General features: G+C 40.9%; 1 protein-coding gene across 1 annotated transcript in view; it reads left to right on the forward strand.

Annotated features, from left to right (window-relative positions):
• Rad50 (RAD50 double strand break repair protein) overlaps positions 1-19,137 on the forward strand; it is a 69,088-nt gene that overhangs the window by 11,971 nt on the left and 37,980 nt on the right. Inside the window, exons 6-19 of the mRNA XM_005350086.3 lie at positions 299-427; positions 651-816; positions 1,544-1,737; positions 2,254-2,460; positions 3,971-4,153; positions 5,576-5,733; positions 8,236-8,411; positions 9,474-9,711; positions 13,477-13,666; positions 14,302-14,428; positions 14,729-14,922; positions 16,535-16,645; positions 17,709-17,801; positions 17,875-17,988. Coding sequence (XP_005350143.1) covers positions 299-427; positions 651-816; positions 1,544-1,737; positions 2,254-2,460; positions 3,971-4,153; positions 5,576-5,733; positions 8,236-8,411; positions 9,474-9,711; positions 13,477-13,666; positions 14,302-14,428; positions 14,729-14,922; positions 16,535-16,645; positions 17,709-17,801; positions 17,875-17,988 — 2,280 coding nt within the window. The remainder of the gene's footprint in view (positions 1-298; positions 428-650; positions 817-1,543; positions 1,738-2,253; positions 2,461-3,970; positions 4,154-5,575; positions 5,734-8,235; positions 8,412-9,473; positions 9,712-13,476; positions 13,667-14,301; positions 14,429-14,728; positions 14,923-16,534; positions 16,646-17,708; positions 17,802-17,874; positions 17,989-19,137) is intronic.

Genomic DNA, 19,137 nt, shown 5'->3' on the forward strand with positions numbered 1-19,137 from the left:
ACAAATCACTTCTTGGTCTTTTGATTTGGAGAAAGTGTAGTATCTGTTCTTATCAGGGTAACAAAAATAGTTAAAATGTGGCATTTTACAGACTGTGGTTGTCATACTTTGGGAACAAATGACTCACGTGGGAGTTGATGAAAGCAGGGTATGGGCTTTATGGTGTTCTGAGCGCTTCACATAGTGTTATCCCTAAATGGTGGTGTCTTAGTAAATGTTCCTTGCATAACTTACATCCATTTCTCAGTGATGGAAACCACAATGGAGTCATTCATGTAGAATTTCTCTTTATTTTCAGAATCGTCTGAAAGAAATTGAACACAACCTTTCTAAAATCATGAGACTTGACAATGAAATTAAAGCCTTGGATAGCCGAAAGAAACAAATGGAGAAAGATAACAGTGAACTAGAACAGAAAATGGAAAAGGTTTGTGGTCGTAAGTTTTGTTCTGTTTGAAAATCAAGGACTATCATAATGAATTGCATTGATAAACCCTTTCATCTCCACATTTTGGGGAAAAGTAAACCTGAATCTTGATGTTCGTGATACCTCTACTAAAATGGATATTGACTAAAATTTTATTTATATTTGATGTGTCAGGGTGGTTGTCATAGTAACACAGTACGCTGTCTATTTTGGTTTGATACAGGTTTTTCAAGGGACAGATGAGCAACTGAATGACTTGTATCACAACCATCAGAGAACAGTGAGGGAGAAAGAAAGGCGCTTGGTAGACTGTCAGCGCGAACTGGAGAAGCTGAATAAAGAAGCCCGGCTCCTCAGCCAGGAAAGAGAGGAGCTGCTGGTGGAGCAGGGTGAGGCACAGACCTTCTAGCACATCCATTTCCTGCAGGAGTCTCCACAGCATTCAGTCTCAAAAGGCTGTTTGGTGGGCTTCATTTCTATAGTATTCTGAAATGTTAAAGTTGAGGACATAGGACACAGCACCCAAAACACGTGGTTGCTAGGGATAGTGGAGAGAAGGGACAGGAGAAGCTGGGTGTGCTTATGGCTCCAGAACAAAAAGGTTCTTAAGGTGTTGAAACTGTTTAGTATCTGCACTGCTGTTTGGATATGTAAACTGACATGGGATAAAGTCATATAGAATTTGGGCTTAGACGGTTCGGTGGTTAAGAGCACTTCCTGCTCTTCCAGAGAGCTTGAGTTTGGTTCTCAGCACCCACATTGTGTGACTTACAGGCGCCTGTAACTCCAATTCCAAGGATCTAGGGCCCTCTTGTCTCCATGGGCACTCACACACATAGACATAAACAGAAATTTTAAATCTTTTTTAAAAAGTTACATGAAACAGTGCATGCACACAAAAAAGTACAAATAACACTGGGGATTAAGATAGACCTAATAGGTTTAACAATGTCAGGCTACAGTTTAGACTTTATACAGCAGTTTTACGTTTTCATTAGAGCAAAGTGGGCAGAGATTTTTTTTTTACAAGTACATATGAATTTACTGTTAAATTAAAAAAGTTAAAAAAAACAACTAAAAGGAGCTCTTTTGTTGTTGTTGTTTTTTTTAATAAAGGTCGTCTACAACAACAGGCAGATCGCCATCAAGAGCATATTCGAGCCAGAGATTCATTAATCCAGTCTTTAGCAACACATCTCGAATTGGATGGTTTTGAGCATGGACCCTTTAGTGAAAGACAGATTACAAATTTTCATGAACTTGTGAGAGAGAAACAGGAAAGAGAAGCTAAAACTGCCAGCCAGCTTGTGGTAAATATCTTGAAATCCAGGTTCCCTAGGTGATTTGATAAACTTTTTGTTATTTGTTTGTTTTTTGAAACAGGGTTTCTCTGTGTAGTCCTGGCTGTCCTGGCACTCGCTCTGTAGATCAGGCTGGCCTCAAACTCAGAAATCCGCCTGCCTGTGCTGGAATTAAAGGTGTGTGCCACCATACCTGTGTAATTTGATAAACTTTTTAAGTGAACCTGACTTTGTCATATTTTTAGGTGAATGTTTGGCTATTAAGTAGAAAAGAAAAGTTTTAGAAACATTTAATTAATTCATAAGGCTATAAATAGGATCAAAGTGTAGAGCTATGGATTTTTAAGTAAAATTTATTTTTGAGGATAACTACAAAAACCTTGGCTCACAGTTACTGATGGTCACTTCTGGGCAGTGCTTTCAACAGTTTAGAAATTATTTCTTGTGTTTTTTTATGTTACTTTAAAGGGAAGTTTCCTTAGTTGCTTAATGAAAGACTTACTAATGTGCGTTCTTGGCATTTAGAATGACCTTACAGAGAAAGAAACTTTGAAGCAGAAGCAGATTGATGAGATAAGGGACAAGAAGAGTGGACTGGGAAGAGTGATTGAGCTGAAAACAGAACTCCTCACCAAGAAACAGAGCGAGTTGAGGAACGTGAAGAACGAGCTTCAGCGGCTGGAGGGCTCATCGGACAGGATTCTGGAGCTGGACCAGGAGCTCACAAAAGCGGTAAGCTGTCCAAGTGACAGTCTCGGGTCTAAGAAACCTGGAATCTTCCATTCTGAAGTGTCTTCTATTGCTTGCCCTGGGATTGTGCCCCTTCAGTTAATAATCCACATAAATGAGATATTTAAATATCTTGGTCATCAGCTTTTTGATTCTCAAAACCTGTGGGTTAAAAATGAGGATCAGCAAGAAAATTTTAAAAAATACTTGTGTTCAGACTTTCAGCTTTAGATTCTCGAAATCAAAGTCTCTTTTGAGTGTGTTTGAGAGATGTATGTTCCAAACACAACCAAGTGAGGTAATTATTACAAGTCCTCGGTATTTGACCTGAGTTAAAAATTGGGTATTTTTTTTTTTCAATTAGTTTCCACACTGAGATTTTTTTTTTTTTTTTTGGTTTTTTCGAGACAGGATTTCTCTGTGGCTTTGGAGCCTGTCCTGGAACTAGCTCTGTAGACCAGGCTGGTCTCGAACTCACAGAGATCCGCCTGCCTCTGCCTCCCGAGTGCTGGGATTAAAGGCGTGCGCCACCATCGCCCGGCCACACTGAGATTTTATATGATCAACTTGCTACTGCTTTTTCTATGGTAAACAAATTTACCTGGCCATTTTCTTCACGAGTTTTGAGTTTTCTTCCTTGCTTCTGTCCTCTCTGTCACATCTTCGTTTCTCTTCAGAGTAAACATCCTAATGCTTGTCAGAGCTCTGGGTCCCACCTCCATGACTTGAGTGAACTGCTGCTTCTGTGTAACTGGCCACTGCAGTGTACATTTTTATCAGTTTGAAGTGTATCACAGTGTTGTCAGGATGGGGAAGTGCCAGTAAGGGGCCACATCACAATGTCTGTGGTTTCTATATGCCAAGCAATGTAGTGAGCACCATGGGGACTTAATGAACACCTAAATGGTGACTAAGTTACTAACCCATCTTCATAGATATATTTATCCTAATTCTTTCCTTTTTTAAAAGATTTATTTTTTGTTATGCATATATTTGTGTGGGTATGTGCAAGGGATTCCAGGTGCTGAAAGAGGCCAAAGGCTTTGGATCTGTAGCTGCGAGCTGCCTGACCTGGGTTTTGGGAATTGAACTCAGGTCCTCTGGAAAAGGAGGATATGCTCTTAACCACCCAGCCATCTCTCTAGCCCCTCCTATATATTTTCTTTTTCTAATTTTCATTTCTCCTTTCTGTTAGACCCTTCTAGGTTTATTTACTAATTTTCTGGCATTCCAGTTCGTACAGTACCTGAATAAGTGTTTTCCCAAAGCGTATTTAAGGTTTTTTTCCCCTCTTTTGTAATTAGCAAAAAATAGTATTTTGATGCTCTTAGGAATGATTTTTGGTTTTAGTGGCAAAACTGAAGGTTTATTAAAAGAAAGAGCACATCCTCCAAAAGTGGAAAGAGCTTCTTCAAAGCAGGTGACCCTGAAAAGTGATTTCCATTACACTCTGTCATTATCTTAATTCTGGTGCAAAATATGTAAATGTGCATGTGCTTCAATTATTGATTAGGAACGTGAACTAAGCAAGGCTGAGAAAAATAGCAATGTAGAAGCCCTAAAAGCAGAGGTAATAAGCCTCCAAAATGAGAAAGCTGACCTGGACAGAAGCTTGCGGAAACTGGACCAGGAGATGGAGCAGTTAAATCACCATACAACAACACTTACGCAGGTGGAGATGCTGACCAAAAACAAAGTATGATTTTCCTTCTGTGTTCGCTATACTAATTGGTGTTTAAAATAGCTCATCTTCTGTGAAGTATTGATTTGGTATTGGCTTTGTATTTACAGGTTATAAGAATGGGCTTATAAAATAGACTTTTGTTTTTTCAAGACAGGGTTTCTCTGTAGCTTTTAAAGCCTGTCCTGAAACTCGCTCTGTAGACCAGGCTGGCCTTGCCTCCTGAGTGCTGGGATTAAAGGCGTGTGCCACCACTTCCTGGCTAAAATAGACTTTTAAACTTAAAACTTTTGTTTTCCTTTTTAGTTGTTGTCACTGTTTTTGAGATGAGCTGTAGCCTGTCCTGTTGTCCTTGCTGGCCTCTGACTGTGGACTCAAGTGTTTCTCCTGCCTCAGCTTCCTGACTGGGAATATAAGCATATGCCATTGCCTATATATGTCTTAATAACAAAAAGCCCAGAAATACAAACACAAAAGTGTGTTCATTGTTGATAACTTTTAACATGCAGATGTTTAAAATTTTTATGACATTAGAATTGTTGTTCTGGCTTAAAAAGACCCTCCTGGGACCTGGGAGGTGATTTGAAGGTAAAGACACTGGCTACCAAGTCTTCCCACCTGAATTTAATCCTGGAACTCACACAATAGAAGGAAAGAGCTGACTCCAGAGTTGTCTGCTCTCCACATGTGTGCATACAATTTTTTTTAATTTTTAATTTTTATTTTTTTTAAAGATTTATTTTGTTTTCAGTATTCTGTCAGCATGTATGCCTGCAGGCCAGAAGAGGGCACAGATCTCATTACAGATGGTTGTGAGCCACCATGTGGTTGCTGGGAACTGAACTGAGGACCTCTGGAAGAACAACCAGTGCTCTTAACCTCTGAGCCATCTCTCCAGCCCCCTACAATTTTTTTTTTTTAAAAAGCAGTCATCACTCCAAGTCTTTTAGAAGTTTTGTATTTTCTGCTTGAATTTTTATACTTTTCATTTTTAAATCAGGAACCTTACTCATCCCAGAATTTATTTATTGAATTTAATTCATTTAAAAAATTCTATTTATTATTTAGTATGTGTTTCTGAACACACACACTTGCTTTGTAACCCCCTGTTATGTTGCACACCTTTAACTCCAGCAGCAGAAGTAGACAGATCTCTGTGAGTTGCTGGTCAGCCTGGTCTACATAATGCGTTCCAGGCCAGTCAGCACTACTGAGGGATTCTCTGTCTCAAAAAAGATAAACAGTATTTGAAGTTGGCTCTCTCCTTCCTTCATGTGGGTATCAGGAATGAACTCAGTTCCTCAGGCTTTTGTGCAAATGCTTTGACCTGCTGAGTCATTATGCCAATCCCCAGAATTATTTATGTTCTTAATAAAATGTGGAGATACAGGCTTGACTTTTTAAAGTTGATTTGCTTCTTTTATATTTTCATTATAGACTGACAAAGATGAACAAATCAGAAAAATAAAGTCTAGGCACAGCAGTGAACTGACTTCACTGTTGGGGTATTTTCCTAACAAGAAACAGCTTGAAGACTGGCTTCATTCTAAATCCAAAGAAATCAATCAGACCAGGGACAGACTTGCCAACCTGAAGTGAGTTGCTAAAACATTGCCATTGATATAAATCTCCTTATTTCATGCTTTTATTTTTAATTGTTTTCAACATTCATTATCATGGAATGATATATTCAGTTGACTTTCTTCTGGAAATTTAAATAAAGTATAATTTGAGTAGATGGGGCCTCTTGTCTCTTAAAACTATAGAGAAGAATCAACACCTGAAAGTTGCATTCTGTCTCTGAACAGCACATTGCTGAGACTTCCACAGATGTTCCAGTAAGTGGTTGCTAGGTAACAGTATTTCTCATAAAATTTCTAGGGAGATAGTAGATTTAATTTTGGCTATATTAAGTTTATGGTGTTTCATTTTTTTGTTTGTTTGAACAGGGTCTTACAATGTAGCCAAGGCTGATCTCCAACTTGAGGTCCTCTGGCCTCAGCTTTGGAGTATTGGAATTATAAGGTATATATCAGTGTCTGGCTCAAACTTGTATCTTTGAAAGAGTCTTTTAGTGAATAGAATATTTAAGTCCAGGAAATTGCAAGTTGTTGCAGTTTGTTAGAAAGGATAATCAGAGTAATTGATATAAGTCATGTCACTTTGAAAGAATTGTACAAAAAAGGGGCAAGTAAGATGTCTCATAGGGTACCCTTACTGCCAAGTCTCAAGACCTCAGTTCTATCCCAGGGACCCACATGATAGGAGAAAACTGATTCCTGCAGATTGCCCTCTGACCTCACATGCATGCCCCCCACAATGACAAAAGGGGGGTACAGCTAAATACTAGGAATAATCGCCATTGGCCAGCTAAGGAAAGGAAGCTAGCAGTGGAAGCAGTGGCTATTTGAGGAACCCAGATGAGCCAGCAGGAGTGGTGTCTGGGGTACTCTGGGAAGATGTTTCCTTAAGGAGAGGTTAGCAGTATTTGGTGCTTCCTGGAGACTGGATAGTTTGAAGACTGCACTTGGGCTTTAGGTTATTTGTGTGACGGAAGCATCTTCTGTAGTCCTTTTTGTGCAGAGCTTGCAGTGACTCACAGTGGACAGTACTAAGTTCCATCTGTTCTGTTGTGTTTTTTCCCACTTGGTTTTAAAGAATATGGTGAATACAACACACAGAATTTCGAGACTCTTGTGCGTCATGACTTAGAAAGCTAAAATCTCCAACACATGAGCGTTGAGATTGGCTAGGATGATGATTAAGAGTTGAGATACTAAAAAAAAAAAAAAAAAAAAGAGTTGAGATACTAATGAGTTGTATTAGTAAACAATTTTTTGTTGTTGTTTGTTTTCGAGACAGGGTTTCTCTGTAGTTTTGGAGCTAGCCTAGAGCTGACTCTTGTAGACCAGGCTGGCCTCGAACTCACAGAGATCCACCTGCCTCTGCCTCCCAAGTGCTGGGCTTAAAGTTGTGCACCACCACCGCCCAGCTTAGTAAACAAAATTTTGATGAATGAGGGGGAATGAGTGAGCAGGGGCAAGGAGATGACAGCAACAAGAAAGGCAAGGCAGGCATTTAGAGGCGAGTCAGGAGTGCTCTGAAGGAGACCTAGTGGAGGGGAAGTGCTCTGCTAATCTTTTCTGTGTCTCCTTAGAGCCAGCAGGTGGCTTCCACTTGCTCAGGCCTATAATCTAGAATCTAAGACCGTGAGCCCCAGAAATACAGCACAATTCTGCTTCTATACATTTATGTGGTATGGGTCCATGCTCATGATTGGCAAATGGGTCGGTGTCCTAAAGGGAACATTCAACTAGAAGATTCAATTAGAGCATTCAGCTTGTTCCTCTGACTTCTAAAGAAAGTGTGGCTGGAGTGTAGCTCAGTGGTAGAGCATGCTTGAGGTCCTGAGTTCTATCTCCAGCACAAAACTATAAAAGATATAGGAAAGAGGACTGAAGAAATGGCTCAGAGGTCCTGAGTTCAATTCCCAGCAAACACATGGTCACTCACAACCATCTATAATGAGATCTGGTGCCCTCTTCTGGCATGCAGAAACAGTATAGAGCACTGTACATAATAAATAAAGATTTATAAGGGCTGGAGAGATGGCTCAGTGGTTAAGAGCACTGCCTGTTCTCATAACCATCTACAGTGAGATCTGGTGCCCTCTTCTGGTCTGCCAGCATACATGCAGACAGCACTGTATATATAATACATAAATAAATCTTTAAAAATATATAGGTATTTAGTCATACCTAACTCTTTTAAATTTAGATTTTTGGCAAAATTTATTTTGTATCTCCTTTATCAAATTTCTCATATTTCTAGGAAGCTGGAGAGAGGGCTCAATGGTTAAGAGCACTGGTTGGTTGCTCTTGTATTGGACCTGGGTTTAGTACCCAGCATATACAGGGTGGCTTACAACCACCTCTAACTCTAGTTCCAAGGCATTTGACACCCCTTTCTGACTTCTTTGGGTAGAAGGCATGTACATGGTGCACATGCATACATGGAGGCAAAACATTAATACACATGAACTAAATCTAAAAAAAATTAAAATTTTTTCAAATATCCTACATTTGTTTTTATTTTAGCAAAGAACTAGCTTCAGCTGAGCAGAATAAAAACCATACAAATAATGAGCTGAAGAAAAAAGAAGAACAGTTGTCCAGTTATGAATATAAGTTGTTTGATGTTTGTGGTAGCCAGGATTTTGAAAGTGATTTAGACCGGCTTAAAGAAGACATTGAAAAGTCCTCAAAACAGCGAGGTAAGTCGTCCCAGTTTCTATTTTCAAGGATCTTTGCCTTTTGGACATTCCACAGGTAACTGCTGAGGGTCAAATTATTTTTGTGTGTATGCGCATATGAGTTGGGTGTCCACAAAGGACAGAGGTGTCCGATCTCCCCTGGACGTAGAGTTGCAAGTGACTGTGAGCTATCCAGGCTAGGTGCTAAAAGCTAACCGATCCTCTGTCAACGCACCAAGTGCTCTTAACTGCTGAGCCACCCCTAAGGCCCTAGGATAGATTTTATTTGTTTGTTTAGGTTTTTTGAGACAGAGTTTCCCTGTGTAGCCCTGGCTGTTCTGGAAATCACTTCGTAGACCAGGCTGATCTCGAACTCAGATCCTCCTGCCTCTGCCTCTGCCTCTGCCTCCTGAGTGTTGGGACTAAAGGTGTGTACCACTACCACCACCTCCTAGCAAGGACAGGAGATTTTATAACTTTGTTATGGATCCTGACTTGAGCTCATTCCTGACTGTGCAGCTCACTATGTGAGTTGTGGCTTTTAGGCTTACTGAATCAGATTTATCATCTATAAAACGAAAACAAAGCTATAAATCATGTAGGATGTTAAAAAGGAGTAAATGGGGGCTGGAGAGATGGCTCAGTGGTTGAGAGTACTGGCTGCTCTTCCAGAGGCCCTGGGTTCAATTCCCAGCTCCCACATGGCAGCTCACAACTGTCTGAAGATCCAGTTGCAGGGGATCTGACACCTTCACACCAATGCACATAAAATAAAGTTGAATAAACTATAAAAAGTATTTAAAAAAAAAGTCAGTCAGATGCCATGTAGCTACTGAAGGAGAGAAATGCAGGAACTTTACCAGTAGGCCACAGCCTAGTGATACATAGATTAATAGAAATGAATTAATTTAAAAAATAAAATGGAGTAAATAAAATTATGTGTGTAGGGAATGCCTGACACATAGAAAGATTTCAGTAAAATGTTACTATGGTTTTTGTATGATACCAAAAAAATGTAAGAAAAATGATTATATAAGAAAATATATGTATGTCTGACTGGAGATTTTTTTATTTTTTAAATAGCCATGCTGGCTGGAGCCACAGCCGTTTACTCCCAGTTCATTACTCAGCTGACAGATGAAAACCAGTCCTGTTGCCCAGTCTGTCAGAGAGTGTTTCAGACAGAGGCTGAGTTACAAGAAGTCATCAGTGACTTGCAGTCCAAGCTGAGGCTTGCTCCAGATAAGCTCAAGTCAACAGAATCAGAACTAAAAAAGAAAGAGCGGCGCCGTGATGAAATGCTTAGGCTTGTGCCCATGAGGTAAACCTAAAGTCGTCATGGGGTTTTCTCGGGGCGTATCCTGAGACTTGGCTCAAGTCATAAGTTGTGACAGCTTTTCAACTGGTTACTGATGGCATTTTCCAAACCTCACAAACAAAATATGAAAAGTTCTTCCAAAAGATGACTTAAAAAGGTGTCTTTTTAAGTACGTGTGGGTATTATGCCTGCATATATGCATGTGCACCACATGTGTGCCTGGTGCCCACAGAAGCCAGAAGAGGGTATTAGATCCCCTCAGACTGGAGTTACATACTCCAGTGAGCTGCCATGTGAGGGTTGGGAACTAAATCCTGGTCTTCTGGAATAGCAGCCAGTGCTCTTAACTGTCGGCTGTTCACGAACTGCTAAGCCGTCTCTCCACCTCACGCCTCCCCCCCCAAAAAAAACCCAATTTTTTAAAATTATATTTTAGTTATTTGGTATGGGTATGGGTCTGCCTTGCCATTTGTGTGGTAGTCAGAGGACAACATTGGGAAGTCTGTTCAGACTTTCACTATGTGAGTCCTGGGGGTCAAACTTGATGGCACCTTTACCCACCAAGCAATCTCATCAGCCCCAAAAGACAACTTTAGAGTGTATTTTATGTTGTTCCCACTTTTGAAGAAGCACAGATTATTTCTGTTACTGTGTCTTTTATATATACTAGAAATTTAGGCAATAGTCTGTTAAGTAAAATCTCATGAGGAAATACATGATTCCTATCCTGTTGTCTCCTAGAACATAGGGTTCAGAACCAGTAAGACACGTACACTGGAGCTGGTGGTCTAATCAAGGAGGCAGGCTCTCAGAATTAGATAGAGCTGGGCTTAATAGAAGCACTTGAAAATGGTGCAGACAGAAGTGCTAGTTCAGAAGAAAGGAGCCTGGGGGTGTAAAAATGAGATAAGCTTTTTGAAAACGTGGCAGGAAAGGGGGTGTAAAGCCTTGAGAAGTTTGTGTGACTTAGTTATCAGGGCAATAATAGGAGAATTTGAACCATGTACAAACAAGAGAGGAACTTACCCTAGACTACATCCAAAATGTTATCTCAGGACTGAGGCATGATTTTTATGCCTGGTTCCCATAAGATGGAAAGATGGGGCTGTATTATATTCACACCTCCTGTAACTCCTGCTAGATGATAAGGAGCCACCCTAAAGTCTTGATTGTGTTTATTAATGTGTTGAATAGATCAGGTTGAGAAAATCTCTGGAAGCTGAGAAGCCAGAATCTGTTGTCCAGAAAAACTACAGAAGAGTTTCAGGAAAATGAGGAAAGTCTAAGGAGATTGCTTTATGGCAGCCAGCTTCTAAAGTGGGCCCCATAGTCTCGGTGCTCATGTGTAGTTCCCTTTCATATGTGGCAGGATTGGTCTGGGTGAACTGAGGAAGGCCAGAAGTAGCTTTACCTGTGGTTCATACCTGTAGTCACAACACTTCACAGATGAAGTCAGCAAAATTCAGGGTCATCCTCTTCTGCATAGTAAGGTCAGTGTCAAATTGGATTACAAGGGACTTGTCACAATCAATAAGAAAGACAGAAGTGATAGCCTCTCCTTGCAAGATTATATTACCTAAGGTACCGTGGCTGTCAACCATTCTAGTCTGCCATGTTCACATAGCTCTGTGGAGAAGTCTGCATGGTGGGGACTGGAGGCCTTCTTACTGAATAGTGAGTGTGGAAGCAGAATTTGTAGCAGTTGACCTTGAGATGACTATAGCCCTGGCCAAATAGCCTGGCTCCCCCTCCCTGAGAGACTGTGTCAGAAGCAGACCTCCTGATCCTCTTATCTGTGAGCAATAACTGGTACTCTTTTTTTAAAAGCTGCTTGGTTTGGGGGTACTTTATTATGCAACAATAGATAACTACTGTATGCATCAAGAGAGAAAAAACAGACTGTTTGAGCCACAGAGAAGGTGATAAGAACATACAGCAGTAACTTGTGATTGAAAAGGAAGAATAAGGTAATATCTAGAAAAAAGATCAAATAAAAGATAAAATTAAAGCTGATAGAAAGTGCACACAGAAAACATGAAGTTGTTCTATCATACTGAAATATTTCAAATGGTGCAAGGTAATATGCTGCTATATTTCAGGGCTCCTGGCACAACTCCCCTTCTCAGAATAGCATTTCTTAATCATTACCATGTCCTGTGACTGGTTCCTTTGCTGAATGAAGGATGGTCCATTTATTCTAGTCACTGCTGTGTCCCTAAATAACAGGGAGGACCTACTGTCCTTCCTCATGGTTCTGTAGGATGGCTGTCATCTGGGCCTTGCAGGAAACAGCAGTCATCTTATGGTTTGCTGGTGCTGGACATTCAGGATGGCTGATCCTGACTGCTGGCCGGGAGCCCAGCAGAGGGATGTCATACAGCATGCTTTCACATGGCCTCTGCATGTGTCCTGGGCTTTGGCCAGCAGTACGGCTTGGTAATCAAGTACAATTATACCAAGACATGGGAAGCTGATGTTTTGTGAAGTCAGTCTCAGTCTGTCTCTGTCTCTGTCTCTCTCTCTCTCTCTCTTTCTTTCTCTCTCTCCCTCTTTGGCTTTTTGAGACAGGGTTTCTCTGTAGCTTTGGAGCCTGTCCTGGAACTAGCTCTTGTAAACCAGGTTGGCCTCGAACTCACAGAGATCTGTCTGCCACTGCCTCCTGAGTGCCGGGGGTAAAGGCGTACTCCACCACCACCCCGCATCTCTCATTTTTTTTTTTTTTTTTTTTTTTTTTTTTTTTTTTGGATTTTCAAGACAGGGTTTCTCTGTGGCTTTGGAGCCTGTCCTGGAACTAGCGCTATAGACCAGGCTGGTCTCGAACTCACAGAGATCCGCCTGCCTCTGCCTCCCGAGTGCTGGGATTAAAGGCGTGCGCCACCATCGCCCGGCATCGCATCTCTCATTTTTAAGGATTTATATTTTTGTTGTTTTTATTTCAGTATACATGTTGAGAGGGCATATGCATACACCCATAGAGGCCATAGGTATTGAATACCCTGGGAGCTGGAGTTACAGATATTTGTGAGCAGCCTGATGTGGGTGCTGGGAACTGAACTCAGCAACAGTGCTATTTCGTCAGTCTTCTCATCCCTGTTCTTGGGATCCTACACTGCATTTAGTTCTTTCCCCATAGGCGCCTACAGTCTGTGTGCAGCAACAGTGCATTAGCCTTTGGTCTCTTTCATGGCCTTGAGGAACTTTTGATGAGTACAATCAGTCAGTTTGTAAAAGATCTCTGCTTGGCAACATTCCCATAATAATACTGCAAAGTTAGCAATGGCTACTAGCATCAGTAGGCAGATGTTTGAAAAACAGGATATTCACCTATTTTTAAGTGTATTTCTTGTAAGAGTTTTTGTTGTTGTTGTTGTTATTGTTGTTGTTGTTGTTGTTTTAAATACAAAGGAAAAAGTAAAGCCAGGTGGTGGTGGTGCACGCCTTTAATCCCAGCACAGAGTGACAGAGGCAGGCGGATCTCTGTGAGTTCAAGGCCAGCCTGGTCTACAAGAGCTAGTTCCAAGACAGGCTCCAAAGCCACAGAAAAAACCCTGTCTCGAGAAACCAAAAAGAAAGAAAAAAGTAGGCATTTTACAGTGGAAAAACATGGCTAACACCACTATGATCAAGTGAATAAGGTAGACCTCACAAATAATAGACATGTTGGCATCATTGTGCTACTACAGGATGTCCTGGAAAGGGCCAGCAGAATAACCTCACTTTATTATGAAGAATGTCAGCTAGATTGATTTCATTGTGTTTTCTCTTAAGGGAAAGCATAATTGATTTGAAGGAGAAGGAAATACCAGGATTAAGAAACAAACTGCAGAGTGTCAGCGGAGACATACAGAACCTGAAGACTGGTATAGAAGAACAGGAAACACTCTTGGGAACAATAATGCCTGAAGAAGAAAGTGCTAAAGTTTGCCTGACAGATGTTACAATTATGGAGAGGCTCCAGGTAAGCTTACTGCAGCTTAAAGTAGAAAAATTGACCTGTGGGGCTCGAATGTGAAATGTGAATGTGTTAGAAACAGTAGCTGGAGCCCCGGCAGTGGTGGCGTACTCTTAGTCATAGCACTGGAGATAGAGGCAGGCAGATCAAATTCCAGAACACTCAGAGCTACACAGGGAAACTCTTCTCTTAAAACAAAAAAAAATCAAAACAACAACAACAAAAAGCAGTGGCTGGGCATGATGGCGCACACCTTTAATCCCAGCACTGGGGAGGCAGAGGCAGGTGGATCTCTGTAATTTCAGTACCAGCCTGGTCTACATAGCAAGTGCCAGGCCAGTCATGGTTACACAGTGAGGCGCACATTCTCTCTCTCTCTCTCTTTTTTTTTCCCTCCCTCCCTCTCTCCACAGTAGCTAATTTTCAGGTACAGAAAACTGATTAACTGAACTGATTAACTGATTTGTATAAATCCTAGGTTTAAAGAATTTATAAACTATGGAAAGTGAGGCATAGTTCATTTACCTTATTTAAAGTACCAGACCTTAATTTCACTTTTTATCCTGTTAAACTTGGCTTTAAAAGGGCTTGAATCATGATAATGCAGTGAGTCTCTTAGAAGTAACTGTTCTGTTCTTAAGATGGAGCTGAAGGATGTTGAAAGGAAAATTGCACAGCAGGCAGCTAAGCTGCAAGGGGTAGACTTGGATCGAACTGTCCAGCAGGTTAACCAGGAAAAACAGGAAAAACAACACAAAGTGGATACAGGTAATGAGTGCTCGCACCCCACAAAGACGTCGGTGCTGCCTCACACGCGTTCACTCTCCCGCTCCTTTCCAAGTGTCTTTCCTGTTTCCTTGCCTTGTGCAACACACCTGGAATTGTAGAGTCTGATGAGCTGAGCTCTTTCCCAGTTGTGCCTGCCCTGTGACTGGGTGGGGATAGCAAGCGGGGCACCCTTGTTGCATGCTGGAGCCCACTGCATTTCAGCCTCTGAATTCTTTACACTGTAAGAACTCAGAGGGTGATAACAGTGCTTTCTGTACCCATCCATATGTTTCTGTTCAGTTTCCAGTAAGATTGAATTGAACCGTAAGCTTATACAGGACCAGCAGGAGCAAATTCAGTGCCTGAAAAGTAAAACAAATGAGCTGAAATCAGAGAAACTGCAGATATCCACGAATTTGCAACGTCGTCAGCAAATGGAGGAGCAGACTGTGGAATTGTCCACGGAAGTTCAGTCTTTATACAGAGAGATAAAGGTAGGAATGCATATACATGTTGTTTTGTAACTTAGTCCAGACACAAAATTCCCTATATTGGTGTGAGACTCAAGTGAAAGTGTTATGATGATTCTTCATGTGTGGTGTTTTTTTGGGGGGTGGGGGAGTTTCAAGGCAGGGTTCCTCTAACTTTGGAGCATGTCCTGGAACTAGCTCTTGTAGACCAGGCTGGCCTTGAACTCACAGAGATCCGCCTGCCTCTGCCTCCCGAGTGCTGGGATTAAAGGCACATGCCACCACTGCCCGACTTCATGTGATTTTTGAGTGGCAGAAAGATTTGGAAGAAAGAGTTGGGTCGTGTAAAGAAGAAGCAAGTATCTGGTTAGATAGCGAATTTTCATGTCATAGATACAACACTTGGGGACAAGAATTCATATGTAACTATAGCCAGCCACCATCTGACACATGAAAATTCGCTATCTAACCAGATACTTGGTTCTTCTTTACACGACCCATGACAGACACCCGTATGTTAGCACTGCTCCATTCAATCCCACATGTGATTTCAGCCTGCTTGCCAGTACAGTGAATGGGCATAGGGTGCTGCGGGCCCTGGAGTGCACTCGCTGGCTTTATCTCAGTGCATCAAAGCAAGGTCCTAATCCCGGTTTTCATGATTACAGCCACTCATTCAGTAGGCACTACACATGTTACCCAGTCTATTTAGCAGTGATTGCTATAAATGCTCCTTTATTTCTTAAATAATTCTGGATTAAATAATTTAGATTTATACTACAAAGTAGTATTACCTTGCACTATTCTTAACTGGTTATAAATGATTTTTACTTAAAACATTGAGTATCTCCCAGCCCTGTTGAGATAGATAACAAAGATTTCATAATGCCCATGGCTGTCCAGAGGAAGCAAGGTTGATGGTCAGAAAGGTCTTCTGGTGGGAAGGTCCTTGGCTCTCCACCACACCACCACCTCCCTGGATGAGAAAACACACCAGTGTTGAAGTCACAAATGTCTGTGTCTTCCTTGTAACATGCTTTAAGAGTTCAAGGTTCATTTTTTGAACTGTGATGATCATGTGTGCATGTTCAACGCAACGTCACAAGGGACTTCTGATTTGTACAATAGTTTGTCATCTGAAAGTCCCCTTTCTTCCAGAAAAGGTGTGGGCACGCCACCGTCAATCGGTGTGCTATTACAGCCATGAAGATGACTGCTTAGCTGACATGTAAAGAGGAGTGCTGCTTTACACTGAACAAACCGTCCTCATCTGTGATCACATAGAGCTGACATAGCTCCCTATTGAACTCTTGAAGATCCATGCATACACTGTATGGGATAATTGGAATCATGGCGAGATGGAAAATGTAGTCATTTTGGTAGTCATTTCTGGAGTTGGGCTAGGTTAGACTCTCGGCTACTACATTTACTTTTCTGACCTTGAACAAGTTACTGTTTGTTTGCTTCTCTGAAGCACATGGATAAAAATATCAGTGCCATCTTCACAACCCTGTCAAGACATGCAAATAAGTTAAAGCCTGACACCTGGGATGTGTTTTACTGAGGCTGTGGAGCCTGGCATATGAAATAAGGTAATGAAGTGTTGTATGACTGGTCTGGCTTTGTGTGTGCTCAGGATGCTAAAGAGCAAATAAACCCTTTGGAGACAGCACTGGAAAAGTTCCAGCAGGAAAAAGAAGAATTAATCCACAGAAAACATACAAGTAACAAAATGGCTCAGGATAAAGTAAGTTCTTGTTTACATATTTTGCTTACCCAATGCCTGTGTTAACCATTTATAGCATTATTATTTTACATAAATAACTAGATAAGGTAAATAGTAGTTTCAGGTTTGTGATACTATTTCTGTTTTTGGAATGCTGGACATTAAACTCAGGGCCTTGTGAATGCTAGAGTAGCACACTTATCACCAAGCTACGTCCCTCACCCTCATGACGTGTGTGTGTGTGTGTGTGTGTGTGTGTGTGCGTGCGCGTGTGCGTGCGTGTGTGTGTGTGTTTGCGTTTGCGTGTTTTCGCGCGCATAGTTGAGGGAGACATCCACGTGAGTATTCCGGTGTACATGCTCATGCATGTATACACAGAACAGAGCTGGAGGTCTTCTGTCACTCTCCAGCTTGTCTCCTTGAGGCAGTCTCTTACTGAACCCGAGCCTCACTGGATCTACCTGGTGAGCGTCTAGGATCTGCTGTCCCCCATCCCATCCCACCCCCCAATGCTGAGGTTACAGGCACACACAGCCATGCCCAGTTGTTGTTTTTTTTTTTTTTTTCACATGGTTGCTGGGAATTTGAAGTCGGGTCCTCAGGCAAGTATAGCAAGTACTCTTACCTACTGAGCCATGTTATAATTTTTGATTTAGAAAATTCTTGAGAAAAGATTCAACTTACCAGCACTCAGGAAGCAGAGGCAGGCAGATCTTTGTGAGTTCGAGGCCAGTCCTCTAGGGTATAGTTCACCTACCAGGGGCTCCATCCTTAGATAAAACTGACTGCCTCTGGCTTCTGATTTCCAAACCAGTGTTCCATTATGCTCTCTTATTGATCCCCTTTATCAGATCCTGGTGATTTTTTAAAATTATTTATTCACTTGCTTGTTTTCTTGAGGCAGAGTCTCCGTATGTAGCCTGGGCACTTGATACGTAGACCAAGCTGGCCTTGGAGTCATAGTGATTCTCCTTCCCAAGTACTAGGATTTCGGACATGTGCTACTATTCCTATACTCATCTTGTGTGTAATTTGTTTTGGTTTTGTGTGTACATGTATAAATTTAATAAATGTCTTCCCGCAGATCAATGATATCAAAGAGAAGGTTAAAAATATTAATGGTTACATGAAAGACATAGAGAATTATATTCAAGATGGAAAAGATGACTATAAAAAGGTAATTTAGAACAAAATTATTATTTGTTTGTTTTTATTTTCGTTCACTCAATGAATCTTTTTTTCTTTTTTAGCAAAAGGAAACCGAACTTAATGAAGTTGTAGCTCAACTAAATGACTGTGACAAACAAAAAGAGAAGATAAACAAAGAAATGGGAACCATGAGGCAAGATATTGACACACAGAAGGTAGGGCTTTCTGCTACTATAGCACAGCACTGTTTCTGCAGTAAGTTTTTTATAATAGAAAATAAATTAGATGGAAATGCAAATGGGGAAAATACATTTTTTTCTTCTTCCTTTTTTTTTTTGTTGTTGTTTCCTTTTTGCTTTCTCTTTTGATTTTTTTTTTCGAGACAGGGTTTCTCTATGTAGCCCTGACTGTCATGGAACTCACTCTGTAGACCAGGCTGGCCTCGAACTCACAGAGAGCCGCCTGCCTCTGCCTCCTAAATGCTGGGATTAAAGGCGTGCACCACCACCACCTGGCTCATTTTTATTTTCAACGAAGGGCTCTCAGTAGTAAAAGTTTAAACATATAAAAGGCCAGGCATGGTGGAACAAGCCTTTAGTTCTAGCACTCAGAAGGGAGAGGCAGTTGGATCTGTGTGAGTTGCAGCTACATAGTGAGATCCTGTCTATTTAAAACAAAACAAAGATAAAGATAAAAAATTAAATACCCCCTCCTATGTCCAGTCTTCTTCCTAAATGTTTCTACTATTATATTCTTGTTTGATCTTAAATATGTGTTTTATTTCTGTATCAGTCTGTATATCAGATGGATAAGTGTAGGTTTATATGTGTATTTATACTTAAGTTTATATGTATATCTTACATTTGAATTGTTTTCTGTCTTTTCAGCTAATATATTTTGATCTTACATATTAACTCATAGACTTTTTTTTTAAACTTTTAGACAGGTCTCATTATGTAAGCTAGGCATAGGGCCTTAGTTCCTTATCTATAAGGAAAATATAATGTTCATTTTAGAGTTGATATGTGTCATTTTCTCTATTAAAATTAATTTCTATAGTAAGATTAGATTGAGATATATTATTTTTGCCAGTGGCCCAAGCCTTTAATCCCAGTAGAGGCAGAGGCAGTTGGATTTCTAAGCCTGCCTCGTCTACAGAGCCAGAACAAGGACAGGACAGCCAGGTTTCTTCTACACAGAGAAGAAACCCTGTCTCAAAAAACTTAAAAAACAAAAACAAAACCCTTACCTGAAGGTGTAAGTCACTAACAATGCCACACCAGTTTGGAATTATGATTAATAGGGTGATATTTATTTAAAGGGGAAAAAAACTTACAGATCTCCGTCCCAGACAACAGCCCTCT

The sequence above is a fragment of the Microtus ochrogaster genome, chromosome 7, assembly GCF_000317375.1.
Source record: "Microtus ochrogaster isolate Prairie Vole_2 chromosome 7, MicOch1.0, whole genome shotgun sequence".
In the NCBI taxonomy this organism is placed as follows: domain Eukaryota; kingdom Metazoa; phylum Chordata; class Mammalia; order Rodentia; family Cricetidae; genus Microtus; species Microtus ochrogaster.